The sequence below is a fragment of the Thunnus maccoyii genome, chromosome 3, assembly GCF_910596095.1.
Source record: "Thunnus maccoyii chromosome 3, fThuMac1.1, whole genome shotgun sequence".
In the NCBI taxonomy this organism is placed as follows: Eukaryota; Metazoa; Chordata; class Actinopteri; order Scombriformes; family Scombridae; genus Thunnus; species Thunnus maccoyii.
The window spans coordinates 11120194-11138392 of NC_056535.1; the positions used below are offsets into that span (position 1 = coordinate 11120194).

An 18199-nucleotide genomic window follows, 5' to 3' on the forward strand; every position below is an offset into this window, starting at 1 on the left:
TTAAAACCACATGAAGTAAAATGTGATTCTAGCAACTCTACTGAGTTTTTAAAATAAAACCACTTATAACAGCACAGAAAAAAATGATAGTAACTCAATTCTTTTTGATGAGATAGTGCAGTTTTCATTGAATTTTGCTCTCGGTAGAACACATCAGTTGAACAAGATCAGAGCTCTGTCAAACGATGCAAAGCAGGATGGGAAAATGGGAGGAAGGGAGTAAAGATTTTAAAACCAAAACTGGTGTTTTATGCAAGCAGTTAACCGGTGATTAACAATTCATCAGACATTAGCTCTTTACATTGCAGCAACTTATAGTGACCTCAAGGCATATATTCAGTTGTGAATACATATCTGACTGAACAATTAATTTACGAGGGAGCGCTTAACTCATTTTCACTTTGCTTAAATGTTTTAAAATTGAGGCAAATGGTACTCAAAAGCAAGAGGAATCTTCCAATTGGCATTTTTTTTAAACCACCTTTGAACAGAGCAATATGATTATGAACACAAATATACATAAGGCTTAGAAACACAGCAGCTGACTGCATTGCTTTCAGTAGTTTATCACAAACAGGAAAATGTAAAATCAGTCTTTGAAGTTTGCCAATACTTAAAAGTGGTCATATGTGATGTAGCGATACAAAGAAGCACTTATAAGCAATAATAGAGCTCAGATCTTGAGTCAAACAGCACAAATAAATACATAAAACACAAATAAATAAATAAATAAACATAAATAAATGATTCAGATCTGTCTTTGACATCACTTGGTCAATAGGAGCATTTTTCTCCATCATCTAAGAAGTGCTGAAGGCATGGTCCTGCAGACAGGAACAATGATCATCTGTGGACCACAACAGTGGCCCATTCATGTCATATAAAAACTATTTGGTCACGTACCAACTCATAGAAAAATAATGCCATGAAAGCATGCATATCATCTCAGACATAACTTATAAATAAATATCTAAACAAATAGATAAATGAATAGAACCCATCAAAGTATTTCTGTTATAAAATAGGTCAATGTGTGTCTAAGCTCTAACTGAGGTCAATGCTCTCCCTGACTGTATTCTGGATAAATGCCTTGGTCAGGTCCTACAGTTTGTACCGTATCCTAGCAACTATTTTTTTTTTTTTGTACCTGGTTTTAATGAGCATTATCATGTTTTCATTCATATATTTTTTTTTTAAGTATTTAAAGTACTTTATCCAGTCCTTGTAGATAGAAGTAAAAGTCCTATAAAATATGCAAACCTATGTACAGAGGAAAACAGAGCAAAAAAAGAAACAATTTACAGTATATTCATCGGTTTATGTATATATTTATATATATATATATATTCAAACTTCTGCTCTGTTTCTTGTTGTTTTTGAACCACTATACTTTGCTTTACTTTTCTCATGTAAACTTGCAGCTTAAAGTTGGAGCGAATGAAGATGAGGTGCTTGGCATTCTAGTTCCTGTGGTCGTTCTGCTTCTCCCTCCGTTATTTCACTCGACATGGAAACATGGGCTGGGTGAAAGACGTGAGTGATTGCTCAAACAAACCATTAGAAAAGCACCGACCGTGTCAACACCTTTTTCAGTTTCCTCAGAGCAATGGGGGGAGCGGGCAGTCAAAGAGGGCACAGTGTGTGGCGATCAGGGATACCAGACATATGACATTTAGCTTTAGCTGTTACTGTTAGCTCAAGGACAGTTCAGGTGGATGTACAAGACGTTTTGTACTAACCCGCCCTGGATACTGTCAGAGCAAAAAACTATCATGATGGTCATCGGGTCTGCACTGTATGCCATGCTCAGGGCATTGTCATGAGGTGCACACAAACAGAGACATCCTCCGATGTGGTGGCATCTTTTAGCCTCACTGGATTTGGAAGGTAAATGTAAATGTTAAATTATTCAATCAGCTAAAAAGGTTAGACACAGACACTGGGGAAATGGCATAATGAGCAGTTTATAGGAAAACTAGTAACAGCACCCAACAGGAAGCATTGTCTTCCAAAGTGTCATATAGCCTTATAAATATTCATATATATAAATATTCATCGAGTAATCTCCACCAGCTGAATAGTGTTGAATGCAGGGTCCAATAAATCCAAGTCTGTTGACCTTTTGCAGGTATATAGTAGCTGTTCATACCATTTTTGTAGACTATTATGAGAAACTGTACGCTAAAGCAATATGAAACCAGCCTCGGTGTTACAGCAATTGTGATGGACAAATGGCTTTTCACACTTATTGCTTCATTTTACAGTTTCATTATGCTTATATTTAATTGCACGAGGATATATAACATAAGGCAATATAACATCTTCTAAAGGATATGCTTCGTGTCAAGTATTACCAGCAGAGAGCCACACATTAACTGCTGGATGGGAAAGTACATAAAACCTTCTCCCTTATTCTCTTCAGTTGGAAGCCAGCTCTCTAATTATAACATATTCATCAATATTACATCACCTTCATAACCATTAAAACCTAATGCCAGGACGAATAAGCTCAATCACTTCTCATATCAAGACATGTCATGTCAATCGCAACCCTGAACTTTACCCTAATTTTTTGACTCCAACCAGTGGAACGTAGTCACAGGTGCCCTGCACACAGCTTTGATAGTTAGTACCAACAGGTTACCTAATGCCCACTTTTATCTGAAGTATAATCGCATGAGTCTACATAGTTCTAAATGCTTTTTTTTTTTTTTCAAAGACATTGATGGACCATCAGTGGTCGGACGGTTTGTTAAAGTGGACATGCACTGAAGCTCTCTACACGGCTGAGACATGATATGGATCTGGCTGTAGTTTTGACATCATAATAGCGCACTGGCTGCTTGCAGTAGTGTGTATTTAGTTTTTTTTTTTTTTTTTGAGAGCACAGTGTTTGATGGCAGATTCTGCAGGTGACAAGGCACACCTTGACATGGTGACGGCACATACGCTACATGCACTTTACTGAATGCAAAAGAGAGCAAGGGGTGAAAGACGTATTCATTTTGGTTCAAGTTTCAAAGAGAAGTTTGTGTGTGTGTGTGTGTCTGTGTGTGTGTGTGTGTGTGAAGCTCAAAAGATATGTTTGGAATAGAGTCGAAGATAATTGTCCTTTTCCTCTAAAATCGTTTAGCCTGATTCTCTTAAAGCCTGCTACTGAGATGTGGCTTTTTGCATTTTCAGATAATATTTACACCGTATGTGTCTTCTCACACATGTATCTTTTAGCAATATATTGTGTGTCAGCATATAGGTAATCAGAGATAGGAATGCCTGCAGTTTTGGGAGCTGCCAGATTTGCGATTCTTCCCAAGCAGAGCAATGTTTCAAACTCCAGCTAAAATCTACAAAAAATTACAGCTCAACATAGTCAGTAGCCGTTCTATATACAGACACACATATATAAAATATGTGCATATAAATACATATATTTGTTTGTGATTAATATCTATTTATCCATATATACTGTATATATGAATACATTTGCTTGAATGCTTGTTATACATATATATGTACTGCAAATATAAACAAGTTCATATATTTCAAACGTTTCTGATGTTATTCTATCTATGAGGTTAGGATGTCAAGTTAAAAAAGATAAGGCTGTGATACGGAGCAGCCCCTCCCATGCACTCTCCATCCCTCCCAAGACAAAATGAGAAAGAGAAAAAAATAAACATTTTGAGTAATTGTAAACTAGCGAAGTGAGAGACCCCATTTGGTCATCTGAAATAGTTTTGCCTGTATTCAAAAAGCATATCAGCAATATATATGTATATATATACATGTGTTGTATATATTCGAAATGTACACTTCTTTTAAGGGCAACTCCTCAACCAGTTAACACTGACTGAAAGAGATGCAGTGGTCCGAGTATATTAGAGCTACAAGTCCTCAGCAATAAAAATGTTTGGTCTTTTGGTCCCTAAAACAACTAAGGAATGACAGGTAAGACTCCCTGGAGACCGTTGCTATGGCTCTCCTTGGCAACGGTATCCCCTGGAAACGGACAGGCACTCCGAGCTAAAGATGGCCATCCCAAATCGAAGCCAATTTGTGTCCTGAAAATATCACATTCCCTACTTAAGTTCTTGCTTCGAGAATTTGTCCCTTCGTGTTTCAAGTCTTATAAATTGGTCTTCAAAAGTCAATTGCCCCCAAACTGAAACCATCTTACAGAAAGATCTCCTACGGCAATCCTCTATTCAGTTTTTAAAAAGTTTGTTTTGTTCTTGTTGGACTTTTGACATCCATATTCCCTTTAAGAGTTCAGTGGGGTTGGTCATTGAAAGTAGGTTTGATATAGTTTCTTTTACTTTTTTTTCCCTCCTCATTGTTCAAGTAAAAGTTTTTGTGGTCCAGAAAAAAGGTAGCTGTCATTCAAGCAGTGTTTTGTGGGGAAAGAGGTGTGTATATGTGTGCAGAAGAAAAGGTCCTGGGGCTAACCAGGCTGGTACAAATTCTCTCTGAGTGCCAAAGTTTTAGTACATCCAAAAGGAGGTGTCCTTGACTCGGGTCATCGCTCTCTCTCTCTCTCCTCTGTTTCTGAAGCAGCCTCAGTGGTCCAGATGTTGAGTTTGCACTCAGTGGCGGGTAGCAAGTAGTCAACATATGATTCAGCTCAACAAAACCTGGAAAGCACAGAGGAAATAAAAATAGTTTAGGTCAAATAATATGTAAGAAATAATAATAATAATAAAAAAAACGGGTTGGCGATCTGTCAGTCCTCCACTCTTTGTAGAGACTGAAATATCTCAACAACTATTGGATGGATTGTCATGGTCTTTTTTTTTGTACAGACATTCATGGTACCCACTTGATGAATCCCATTGACTTTGGCGATCCCCTGACTTTCCTCTAGCACCATCATGAAGATGACATTTGCATTTTTTTGTGAAATATCTCAACATCTATGGGATGGATACCAGATATCAGTGGTGTCCAGATGATGAATCCCATTGACATCGGTGATCCCCTGACTTCATCTGCCACCACCAGCAGTTTTCACGTATTCAGTGAGATATCTTATCATCTATGGGATGGATTAGGACAAAATTTTATACAGACATTCATGATCCCCACGGGATGAAGCCTAATGACTTTGGTGATTTTTTCCTCTAGTGCCAATATGAAGTTGGCATTTGTGGTTTGAAGTGACTTGTTTTGACAGCTATTGGATGAATTGCCACAACATATGGTACATACATTTATGTTCCCCTCATAATTAATTGTAATATATCATCAAGTGCCATCATCCGGTCACATTTTAAATTTGTCCAGTAGTTTAGATTATGACCAAATACCTGCTAAACTGACACTCCAGTCTTCCTCAGCTGTACTTTGTGTTTGTGCTAATTTAGTTAAACTAAAACAGTAAACATAGTAAACATTAAACCTGCTGAATATTAGCATGTTAGCATTGTCTTTGTGAGCATGCTAACATGCTGACATGCTGACATTTGCATTTAACTCAGCCTCACAGAGCTGCTAGTCTAGCTGTAGTCCTCTTAGTTTGTAGTCTTTTGCTAAAACTACCATATATTGATATAGAGTCAGTGGGTGGTAGCTGTAAGTATCCAACACTTATTTGCTCAAGTTATATGTTTTTTTTGTGTTAATTGGTTTATTTATCTCTATAAGATGATTCAAAGAGAAACTTATCATTACTAATGATGCTTTTATGAATTTCTCAACACTTTTGCACTACCATAATATACAGTAATTCCCATTTTGTTCTTCTTTACTGTGGATATTAGTTGTATTTACATGCAGATGGAGCATAGCAGCATATTTACAGGACACCTGCCTCTCCAAAGCATCTTAGCCAGCACAAAGACTCTAAGTTCTGTTATGAATAAACAAAGATAATTTTGCTGAGAAAACAAATCAGCGCTCATCCTACAGCGAGTTAATTTATCTCTTGGCAGTGGCAGTGTTTTAAACAAACTTCTTTCTCAATTCTCTTTTGTAATAATGAAGGACTTTTAATCAAAACATCTTAACTCTCTTGTGTCATTAGAAGTTAGGTAGCAGTCCAGCCTGCTGTCTGAATATGAAGTCATCTGTACACTGATAGTGCATTATCTGGATATACTAATAGCAAAACTAAGAATGCAAATGCAAAAGTGACACTATGCTTGTTTATCAATTGAAATTCCAACTCTGTATCTCACATAAAAAGCAAACCAAAAAGAGGTTTTCTCTAATGTTCTGTATAAAAATGTTTTGATATATCAAAAGGAATGGAGCCACATATTTTTGTGACACATTCATATGAGATTGCGCTATTCTTCCTGCAGTGATTTGCCTCGAGACACTGTCTGGTATGGTTCAGTTAGTTTGTGAGTGGGTGATAAGTTGCCCTTGAATGAAGTCATCAGTGGTGAATGAACGACACAGCCTAAACTCTCCATCACACAGATGAAGGGAGGAGACAAAGAGGAACGGCACAATTACCCGCCTGAGGGGTAATAAATGCCTCTCCCTCGGAAGCAATTCCTTCCCTGTGCAACATGCTGAACCATTTACCAATTATCGTTTACCTATAGCGTAACATACAGGGTCACTTACTGTAAAGCTGTTCTACAAAACAGAGGAGGCTACATGTAAGTAAATACTGCACAGCTTTGTTTAAATTAAAATGATTACAAGGCAGGTATATTGTAGAACATACAGTAAAGTAAAATTTTAATATCAGTTACATATTCAAACTTTTTTGTCCCAGTATATATCAGGTTTTTCACTTATGCATGTGTACAGTAGCTGCCAGTGAGATAACTGATAACAAGCGGGTTGATAGGACATTACAATCTTAAACAGTAATGAGCCATAAGGACAATTGTGGAATTAATATCTACAAATGCCTCCTTGAACCATCAGCAAAGGGTTAAAACCTCATCACTATTCTTTGCAGGCAATTTTCAGATGATCAGCTAGTTATCAGGCATTTGTAAATGTTTTATAACATTTATAAAAGGTTACTGAAACCACATCAGGCACCTCCGTAAATGGACTTGCCATTTGAGCGTTTCTCAATATGATATGCATCGGCTGTGTATGCACAGGTTCAGGTAATCACCTATCACACTGAAGTGACAACAAATGTTTCCGGATGAATTAAGCTCGACGTCTGACCTGTCTTTCCCTGTGTGCGACGGCTGCCCCGGCCGCCAGGATGGCAGCGGCTGGCTGGGGCGGGGGCTAGTAGGGGCGGTTGGCGTCTTTTGGCCTCTTCAGCTGCACCTTGAGTCTTTTCATGCCGATCTGGAAGCCGTTCATTGACTGGATAGCAGCCTGGGCACTACCTGGGTTATCGAAGCTCACAAACCCTGGGGGAAGGGGCGAAGAGAGAGAGCGAGGGATGTGGTTAGATGAAGACGCGAGGAGAGTTTGGGGTCACAAAAGAATGGATAATGAGGATGAAGTTAATTAAGATGAAGCAGGGTTTTTTTTTTTTTTACGTGTGATTACAGTTATAAACCTTAATTGGAATTCAATCATTTCATTTATACATAAAACAAAGAACAATTAGCATCAAATACTTCTCCACATAATGCAATATATCATAAGCATTAATATAACTTATATAGCATCCATGTATGTCTGTATATGACAACAACAACAATAAGATCACAATAATAACAGAGAGTGGCATGCAAGCAAAATCACAATATGAACTCGGTGATGGGATTTAAAAACCAAAACATCAGCACAGTTGTGCTATTTTTTTGCGTTTCACTTTTTAACTTCCACTTTTAAGTGAAAAAGCATCAAATCACAAATTAAATCCTGCATCTCAAAATTGCAACATGAATAATACAACATTAATTTTGTGTTGTATTAATGAGCAAAAGCTACTACTGCAAATGGGTTGCACCTGACGGACTCTCCATTAAATATTCTTCACAATCCATTTATAATTTGCCACATAATTATACGTTCTGCTAAACTGTGCTGTCAGTGGCACAAAGTGAGACAGCAGTTCTCTATCTTTACATGCTGGAGCCCACTGTACTGCTTTTGCTTACAGTGAGTTATAGACAGAGGTAGAGACTAAGAGTCACCTGCCATAGACGATTACCAGCATTTGTATTTTATGTCACAAAAAGCACAATGGCAATGTAACCACAAATTCTCTTCATCTGGATCACTTTGGCTTGTGATCTAAGTGCTTTATCAATTATATGTCATTGAAATATTTATCAAAATTAGAACTTTGTCAGAGCTTCAAGAGAAAACAGCTTCAATGATTAAAAGAAAATCCAGACACACTCATTACCCATTCATCCTTTTTAGTGACAACCTGCTTTTGCACAACTGTAGACAAATCCTCACTGTTTTGTTTTCATTTGGTTTAAGGGAGGGGTGTTGAGAGGTTAGGGAGGGGTGTTGACTGCAGTAAAGAAGGTGATTAGTAAAAAAGAATAATCAATAAATAATCAATAATCTTTTGGTTTTGTTCATTTTTACCCACCAAAGCATTTACTTTGGTTTGTCGCCCGATCCACAAACACTTTGGAGGAGATGACATTACCGAAAGGCAGGAACATCTGCATCAGCTCTCCATCCCCAAACTCCTGAGGGAGGTGGTAGATGAACAGGTTGCAACCCTCTGGTCCTGCACACGGAAACAGAGAGAGAGACAGAGAGAGAGAGACAGACAGGGGGAGAGAAAAACAGAGATAAGGGGAAAAGGTCAGAGAAAGAGAGACAAGGAGAGAGAGGAAGGTGGGGGTAAGAATGAAAAAAGGTAGACCACGATAGGAGGGGACTCAGAGGTGACAGCAAGAAAATGCAAAACAGCAAGACACCTGAAGGTGTAGAGAAAAAAAGTAAGGAGGATACTAGAGTGTATCTCAGTGAATACTTATTTTATCAAGCAGCTTCTTACTACAAATGAACATGAATACCCATTTTTTTGCTAAAGTTTCAGCTATTTCACATGAGAGATTTCTGTATTTGCGTTTTTTTTTCTGTTCTTCTCACTGATTTTGAATAGCTGGAAAAAACATGATGTCACATACTTTCATGCACCAAACAGCATTTAGCAACATTTGCATCTAAATGTGATGAAAGTTGTGAAGCAGTTTGATTGCATTTCCAGGCGACTGTCAATTAAATCTGATCAAACCACATCCACACAGTCCTGATGAACTTAGCTGAGTCAGTTAGCTAGTTAGAGTTTTTGAGTATTAAATTCTTAATAAATAATATCTAAGGATGTTTTTTTTCCTCACTTTAAACTTGAGTGTTGCTTATTTAGTCATGTCTTCTTAATACTGAAGAAAATTACTTAGGATTTCAAGCCAAGTTTTCAGAGACTTTAAAGGTGCAGTGTGTAGGGTTCAGTGGCAACTAGCGATGAGGTTGATTACCCCCCCCCCCCAACCCTCACCCCCCTCCCCTTCCAAGCATGTAGGAGAACCCACAGTGGCCTCGAAAAACGTGAAAGGCCCTGTGGGCTACTGTAGAAACATGGTGGTGCAACATGGTGGTCTCCATGGAAGGGGACCTGCTCCCTATGTAGATATAAAGAGCTCATTCTAATGTAACGAAAACACAACAATTCTTATTTTCAGATGATTAAACGCTAGTTAAAACATACTTATTAATATAAAATTAATATTATTATATTCCATTTCTGACAAGTCTGTTCCACTAGATGCCACTAAATTCTACACAATGCACCTTTAAAATATGTCCAAAATACATTTTCTGAATATTAGGCCAAGTGAAATCAAGTTTATGATCATCAGTTGCAAAAACAGACAAGTGCAGAGCAGTTTGTCTCATTAAATGAATTAATTTTGGTTGATCGGATGGTTTGACAGTGTTCTGCTGTAATGGAGACGTCATAGGTTCAGTATTCACAGCAGTCATGTATCCTACAAATGACCACTAAATGTTAAATGGTAAACTGCGGGATGCCATGGCTGTTGAATGATTTGCACTATTTTGTTTGTTTTCCACAAGAGGGCAGTAAAGTCCCAAGCATGAATGTCCCAAGCCTGGAGGTCATTGGGTTCATGAGTAGGTTTACGGCTGTATAGTAGTGGTAGTAAAGTTAGTTACCCCACAGCCAGCTAGCCACTGCATCATAACCTGACACTCTAATTATCCTTTTTTAAGTCTTTGCTTCACAATCTGTCTTAAATAACTCTCTTTTAGACAGTTTTAAAAGATGAAAAATTAGAGTTCAAGCTAGTCAGACTTCTCTAATTAGTCCAGGATGATATATTATACTGTGTTAGTGTGAGTATACAGAATGTTTTGCTTTTAAAAGTGCTCACTGGCAAGAGGTTAAATCGCTCCTGAAAACAGAGTGAGGACTGTGAATGGATAGGATATTTTTATTCCAAGACTGCATTGGCAACTAGACAAAGGATGAACAGAGAAGATTTAAATGTTTGATTAATGTATGATTGTCTTTAGTAAGTGCCTGAAATGTGTAAAATGTGTGCTTTTGATTGGTGAACGGTGTGCCGCATGTGTGTCTGTGTGAGTGTGTGTTACCTTCTCGTTGCTGCTGTGGGATGATGGGTGGAGGGTGGGGGAAGGCTTGGCTGATCTGGCCATATGCAGCGGGGTAGGCTGCTGAGACACACACACAAACACACACGGTGGATCAGATAACAGTCATCACTAGGGCCGCACAGACACGCACACACACACACACACACACACACACAAACAATGGATACATACAAACAATGTGATATATGCAGGGGCACAGCAGGCAATCGATCAGATAACAGACAATAGAGTCTACATGTTGCACACACAAAACAGCAGGGAGAATAAATTGATGTAGTACGACAGCAACACTTAATGTTACATGATCAAAATTCAAATTCAAACAAAGACAAATCTTTATCTTTCTCTCTCTCTGTCTCTGACACACACGCATGCATAATTCCTCACAGATGCACGAACGCACACACAGATCAGTGCTGCTGTGAGAGTGACAGACAGACCTGCATACTGCTGGACTCCTGTATAAGCCTGCTGGAGAGGATCAGCTGCAGTGGGACTTTGAGCTGCTCCAAAAGAGACACAAAAAGAAGAAGAAGGAGGTGGAGTGGAGCATGGATGGATGGAGGTATATGTGTGTGTGTGTGTGTTGGGGGGGGGGGGGGGGGGGGGGGAGACAGAGAAATGAGACAGACAGAACAGGAGAGAGACGGAGAGAGAGTGTAGATGGAGGGGAGGAGAGGGCACGGAGGAAGATGAGAGTAATATATAACAAGGATGAGAGGGAGGAGGGAAGGAAATGAGAGGCGACGGAGAGAAGAACAGACAGGAGAAGAAAAGCAGAAAGGTTAGAGAGCCGAACAGTGCCGTGTCAACTCGCTTCGCTTTCATTGTGTGAGTAACTGAATTCTGAATCTCTCTCTCTTGCTGGGCTTTTTACTTAATGTTCCTTCCAAAGCATTTCAAAAGTAGCTCATTTTTCCCCCAGAAAAAGCAGAGAAGTAACTTTGAAAGACCACAGTTCAAACACAAATACAACACACGGCTCCACTGTCACCACAGGAATGGAAAACAGCTTGTACCTATTATACACACATCCTATGAAACATAATTATATAAAATAAGAAATACATTTATTTCCCTGACTATAGTTAAACATGTAAAACAGGACAATTACAATACACACTCACAAGACTGTACTGGATGCACCTGTTGCTGTCACTTCACATGTAGGAGATAATAAATTACTTTAAAATAACATGTAAAAAAATAATTCTCCCTGCACTTTAAACACACTAGTAACTACCACAGATGCCGCGCCACACTTTATAACCCATACCCTTCTGTACACATGCACATTAAGTACACTACTGAGAAAATACACACATACACACACATACACACACACACACACAGTGATAACCCCACTATCACTAAAAACCAAAAGAAATACTGAACACACCGGGGACTAACATCAACACTGAAAAATGGTTCAGCCAGCCAGAATAAAGGGGGAGAAGTGGGATGAGGGAGAGTGGGGGTGGGGGGGTGGGAGGGGGTTCGGGGAAGAGGATGGGAGTGCTACCTTCAGAAAGAGAAGAGAGGAAGCAGCCACCCTGAACCCCAAAACAACTCCGCGGAGCCACGCCCAAGCCGTTTTTCTCCGAGTCCTCCCTAAAAACCACCTCCTGCAACACTGGGGAGACAAGAGTATAAAAGGGGGAAAAAAAAGAAAAACATTTTTCTTCCACCTCTTCACAGACAAAAACCAATGAGGTACTAGCCACGGCTCATGACACAAGCGCATACTTAGGCTCCAGCAGCCCTTAAGCACCTTTGCCAAACACTCATCTCGTCGACATGCTCACTGTCTTTGGGCTACGTTTGTCTGGCCCCGGCCTCCTGAACATGCTTCAAGGCTATTCACGCCTGTAAGCCGGCAGCATGCACACTCTCCTGTTACAATGAATGTGTTTACTGCAGAGTGTGTCTTTAAGGATTCAAGCTTTATACTGATGGCTTAACATAACAGTGTATTTATAATGCATACTGCATATGTTGCTTGATATTTTTCTGTACCGCTGAGAGTTTGGTTGTGTGTGTTTGCATACGTGCCCCTGAATTTATCAGACTTACCAGGGTAATGGTGTATCCCGTTGGTGAAGACAGCCTCTGCAGGGGGCTGTCCGTTTGCCTGGGGGGGCGGCATGCCGGTAAAACCATTTACACTAATGGGGGAAGGGATGCTGGTCACTGTGGGGGCGCTGATGCCTGGAGGAGTGCTGCCACCTGCAGCCACAGGACAGGTGAACAGGGAGGGAGGAAGGGGAGACAGAGAGAAACAGTGAGCAAAACACTGTAATTTTTACCCCCAAAGGCATTATGGAGAAGTTTTGCTTTGACTTGCCACCTAGTAACTCTGCAAATGTCAGAGAGGCCGGTGAAGACACTAAATGTCAGGGCTGATTTCTTGTCCCAGTATGGCCCTTGTTGTGACACAACAACCATTAGATGCTAATCTCAGACATATTGTGTGAGAATAATGAATACTTTGTTGATTATGTTTCATGTTTTCTCAGATGATTGCCACATTGTGTTATGTTCATTTGCACCCCTTCAACTTGTCTACGAAGAAACATCTAGTAGAGATTCTGTGTGAAAATATGTCCATTTAAATCCACTGCACTGTGTTCCTCGATTCTGCCATGAAACACTGAGGTCGAAAAGGAAAATACTGTATTTTGTTTATTATATTTTACCTTGCCACTACCACTATTTTTAAAAACATCTCAAAGTTTTTTTTAGATTAGATTTTTTTTACAGGTTAGAGTTTAGAATTTTAGAAGCCATAGACATTTTAATCCAGTATGTAAAAAAAATATTTTCTTCAGGGACTATTTTCTGATGTAGATGCACATTATGTTATGTTGACATCTATAAATTTGACAGAGAAATATCAGATATACGGATAAAAAGCTTCTTGTAATTAATAGGACTGCTACTTTTTATTCAAAATTTGGACTACTGTTTAAACATATCAAAAACTAAATATTTTAATTTAAAACATTGATCTGTTCAAATTTAAAATTCTCAGTGCATAAGTGCAACAGGTTGCACCTTGTTCTGCATTAGGTGGAACTTATAAGTGTACTGTCTCTCTGACCTATATACCCTTTTGCCTTATCTGTAAACTAGGCTCATGTTGTGAGATGAGCTCAACAGATAATGACACCAAATATTTTGAGAACTAATGTGAGAAAACAGTTAGTATTTGACACAGTAGATGGAAAAATAATGGATAAAAGTTTTGCTGATTTATAAAATGCAACTGCCTTACAGTAATGTTAGCTTGTCGTTCAAGTGAGGCAGTGAAGCAGCACAAATGAACAGAACAACGTCTGTTCTACAACATAGTTTAGGTTTAGGATGCATCGATTGAATTCCATTTAATTCATGTGCAGTGTAATAGTTGTCATTTCATTGGGAGAGTAAAACACATGAAAACCCACTATGCTACTTTAATCTTTGATCTTTTACCACTGTTACCTGACGTGGGAGTCAGTGGTGCTCCCGGGAGGCCATTGATGGTGGCCATGTGCTGCATCTGGGCAGCAGCAAAGGCTGCCATTGGACTGAGGTAGCCCCCCTGGCCTACGGACGCCATCAACGCCGCCTGCTGCTGCACCTACAAAGTAGAGGGGATTGCAATTATAAGGACGATGAAGATTAATAAAAGGAAACAGGGAAAAGAATTAGAGGTTATTAAGTTAAAGGACATGTTCACAATTTTTCAAGTGCCCAGATGTACATACGGTATTTACTCATACTGGCCATAAAGAGATCCCTTCCTAATGATGTGGGGCAAAAACCCACAGTCCTCATACTGTGCAAAAACACATTTTGAAATGTAGCTGAAGTTAAAATGAGGCTTCAGTAGTCTGAGTTCAACAAATCAAGTGAATATCTTCAAAGTTACAATCTTTTTAGTTATCAAATTCCATCTTTGTGTTATTATCCTTCCACTGCAGCACAGCATGGAAACACTGGGGAAGCACAAAAAGGGAAATCTTTACTCAAAAGACAAACACAAAGAAAATACCCACATGATTTGATTAACTCAGACTACTGAAGCCTTATATTTATTTCAGATAAACTTTGGAATGTATTTTTGAACAGAACAAACAAGGACTGTGGATTTTGTCCCCTAGTATTGTCATGATCCTGTGTCTCCCTGAGCGCCACAGAGTCTCTGCTGCCCAGCCTGTTCCCGAGCCGTCGGCCGCCCCACCGATGCTTGGCCTGTTCCTGTTCCCGAGCCGTCAGCCGCCCCTGCCAACACCCAGCTTGTTCCTGAGCTGCAGCAGTCCCCTGTTCTTGTTGAGCTAAAGCAGTCCCATGTTCCTGCCGAGATGCAGCAGTCTCCTGTCCCTGTGCTATACCGGCTTACCTGTCTGTCTCCCAGCCGCTGGACTCCAGTCCTGTACTCCAGTCGCCGGTCTCTGTTCCTGCACTCAAGCCGTCTGGTCGACATCCAGATCGACTCTGTCCATCTGTCCTACCTCCTGGTCGCCCTCCAGAGCGACTCCGCCCGTCTTTCCTGCATCCTGTTCTCCCTTCCGAGTGACTCCCAAGCCAAAGCCTCAGCCTCAGTTTCCCAGCTTCCAGCCCAAGCTTCCCCAGGTCTGCATTTCCTTTCCCCAGCCTTTACAATAAATACCTTATTTCTATTATATCTGTGTCTCCTCGCCATTGAGTGTCTGCACTTGGGTTCACCTGCTCCATCCCTCGTAACAAGTATTTCCATTGGCACCATGTTAGGAAGAGATCTCTTGATGGCCAGTATGAACTGGTGCAATGTCTCCATGTTCATATGAACCTGACTATTGTTTTAGGACAAACTTAAAAAAATGTGAACCTAACGTATACTTATAGTATAAGTCAGTAAGTTCAGAGTATTGAATTGTACAAAATGTGCACCTCATGCGTACTAAATTATGTACAGTAAATTGTTTCACGTTAACATGAATACAGACATTTCACATCACATCATTATCCAGTAGAGATTATTATTGGAGGCTGATCATCTTTTTTGTTTTTCCAAATTCATGTGTGAGTTAGGCTTGAGCACTCCATTTAATCTCCGTGGTTCATTGAATAAATAACTGTGGATAAAAAAGACATTTTGCAGGGTGTCTTGCCTGAGCGTAGGCTCCATAGGCTCCAAACTGCAGGGCCATAGGGTTGAAGATGCCCATCTGACCAGCCATCTGCTGCATGCGGCGGATGGTGCGCTCCTTATCCGTGTCTGCGAACTTCACCACCAGACTGGATGAGGCACCCTGTGCACCCACCCATCCACCCACACACATATAAAAACACACAAGTGCCAGGCAATACATGTTAGTGTCTACCGATGGACACATGACATAAGCTTCTGTTTGGACTTGCACACACTTAAAATGATATAAACACTGCATTTGCCTAATTTCTCTGACCAAAAGAAGACAAAGACAAGACAAAGAAGAGGCTGAGTAGTTAGCACTGGCAACTTTTAGCAACAAGGTCCTGCATTTGAATCACACTAAGACTGACTAAAATCTCTGTGTAGAGTTTCCTACATGTGCTCTGATTTTCTCCCACCCCTCCCGTATATCCTGCAAAGCCAACAGCCTCAAAGCTGTAGTTTGCCCCTGATGGGTGAAAGGCAGAGGACAAATTTCCTCACTGGGATTAATAAAGTATAACTTTTTAGAAGGTAATTAAGTGCTATGTGACTCATCTCTCTATGTGACTCACCTCTCTCACATAAATCCACATGCTCACACACACAGTTACTCACAGGCATTGTCTGGCTGCCGTGTAGTGCACTGATGGCTGCCTGAGCTTCAGCATGAGAAGAGTATTTTACAAAAGCACAGCCTAAGAAGAGTAAGAGGAGAAAATGAGTAAGGGGGAAAAGAGACAGTGGAGAACTAAAAGGAGAAAGTTTTCTGCAACGAATATCACAGTATTACAGGAAATGATTGCCAGTCACAAGACAAGTAACATGTTTTTTTTTTTTTTTCACACAGGATAAACTTTGTACAGCATTACAGCCACAAACATGTAGTAAACAAAGCCCTCTTTGCTGAGGAAGGTTGGATCGGTGTTGATTGACGCTCAATAAGCGAGTTAAACATGCTACTCTGACACCATTAACAACTTTGGGATCCTCTGATGGGGCTTAAAATGCCACAGCATTCTGGTGTCGCTTACTATTGACAAGCCCCGTTGATGAATTTGAATGATCAAGTTCCCAGTAATTATTGAGCTAAAGCCCACTTAGCCGAGTAAGCTGGCTGATGAGGCCTTGTTAATGGAGCTTCACGGAGGAATCAGAATGATCAAGCCCACTGTAATCATCAGGCTTAGTTATCATCGGGCCACATTGATTGGCTGCTAAGCTCGCTGATGAACTTCATGCAGTGAACTTGTGTAGCACTCTGACTACATTTTGAAAGGACATTTTTCTGGCATGACATGAAGCCCAGTGGTTAATAAGGAGGTTGACTTAAGTTTTTTTCTCTTTATCAGAGTGATGTAGGTTGACTCATAAGGTTAATAGGGTTCATCTGTAAAGAGTCGGTGGTTTATATCTCTCATCCCTGTGGACAAAGCTTTACGATGGCATTTACTGTTGAAATTTACAGAATCTACAATATTCTTATGTAACCACTCATCTGATGATTGTGAAATAACCCCCTTTGACTCCACTCAACATGGAGTGGTTAAGGAGAACTTTGCAAAGTCACCAACTTTGAAAGGCCAAATCATTTTTGTGCAGTAGCCTGTGAAAAACTCTGCTGGCTCAAAGTCACAAACAGCTATAAACTCACCTTTGCTGTTTCCATCGGGACCTCTGAGGATGGTGCATTCCTCGATGCTGCCGAAGGACTCGAAAAGGCGCCGCACGTCATCTTCTGACTGTTGCTTGTTGAGCATGCCCACAAAAAGCTTTCTGTCTTCTAAAAGGAAAAGGAATAGGTCACCATCAGAGGATCAGAGATGCCTTTTGATATACACGCTTTGTTCCCTGAAATAGCAGTATTTATGCTCAGCAGTGAGAAGTTTTGTTATATCATGAAATGCAACAAATCTCTTAATGCAAATCATGCAAGATGACATGTTATTCACCCATTTATTCATGTTACAAACACATCTTTAGATCTCAGCAAAGCAGCACTCATCAGATTTTTTTCCCTTTTTGGTCATTCACCAACAAACTGAACATCGCATACATATTTGACATATTATAACCTTATAAAGTTGATCCGGCTAGACATCTAATGAATGCAAGTCCAACATTCACTCTCCTTTAAGCTCTGTTTTGGTCTCCTCAGAAAACTGTTTAGCTGCTAAATGCTTCATTATGTTCACATGCTAGTCACTCACTTCTTCTCTCTGCTGTTCGGTGCTGAGCAGATAGTGTACAGTGGGATCATTTCAACTGAGAACAGCTTCTTGCTGCATCTGGAAATGTAGTTGATGAGACTGACCCAAATAGTAAAGTTGTGGGCTGTAAAACCAAAACAAACAGCTGAAATCCGCTAAAATGCTCCGTAAGGCTGCGAAGAATTGTGAGTTTGGTGACTGTTAACTGTTAACACATAGTCACTTGATCCCTATATAAAGTAATGATTGCATAGCAATTATAACAATAGAATAACCATAACAATACATGTACACCCAT

General features: G+C 39.9%; 1 protein-coding gene across 1 annotated transcript in view; it reads right to left on the reverse strand.

The window, feature by feature from the left end:
* Positions 1 to 4549: 4549 nt before the first annotated feature.
* The window catches only part of celf4 (CUGBP, Elav-like family member 4), an 87861-nt gene continuing 74211 nt past the window's right edge, over positions 4550 to 18199 (reverse strand). Inside the window, exons 4-14 of the mRNA XM_042407312.1 lie at positions 17346 to 17474; positions 16310 to 16389; positions 15669 to 15809; positions 14017 to 14155; positions 12607 to 12759; positions 12056 to 12166; positions 10974 to 11036; positions 10513 to 10590; positions 8474 to 8617; positions 7135 to 7328; positions 4550 to 4631 (exon numbers count right to left, since the gene is read on the reverse strand). Coding sequence (XP_042263246.1) covers positions 7201 to 7328; positions 8474 to 8617; positions 10513 to 10590; positions 10974 to 11036; positions 12056 to 12166; positions 12607 to 12759; positions 14017 to 14155; positions 15669 to 15809; positions 16310 to 16389; positions 17346 to 17474 — 1166 coding nt within the window. The 3' untranslated portion in view covers positions 4550 to 4631; positions 7135 to 7200. The remainder of the gene's footprint in view (positions 4632 to 7134; positions 7329 to 8473; positions 8618 to 10512; positions 10591 to 10973; positions 11037 to 12055; positions 12167 to 12606; positions 12760 to 14016; positions 14156 to 15668; positions 15810 to 16309; positions 16390 to 17345; positions 17475 to 18199) is intronic.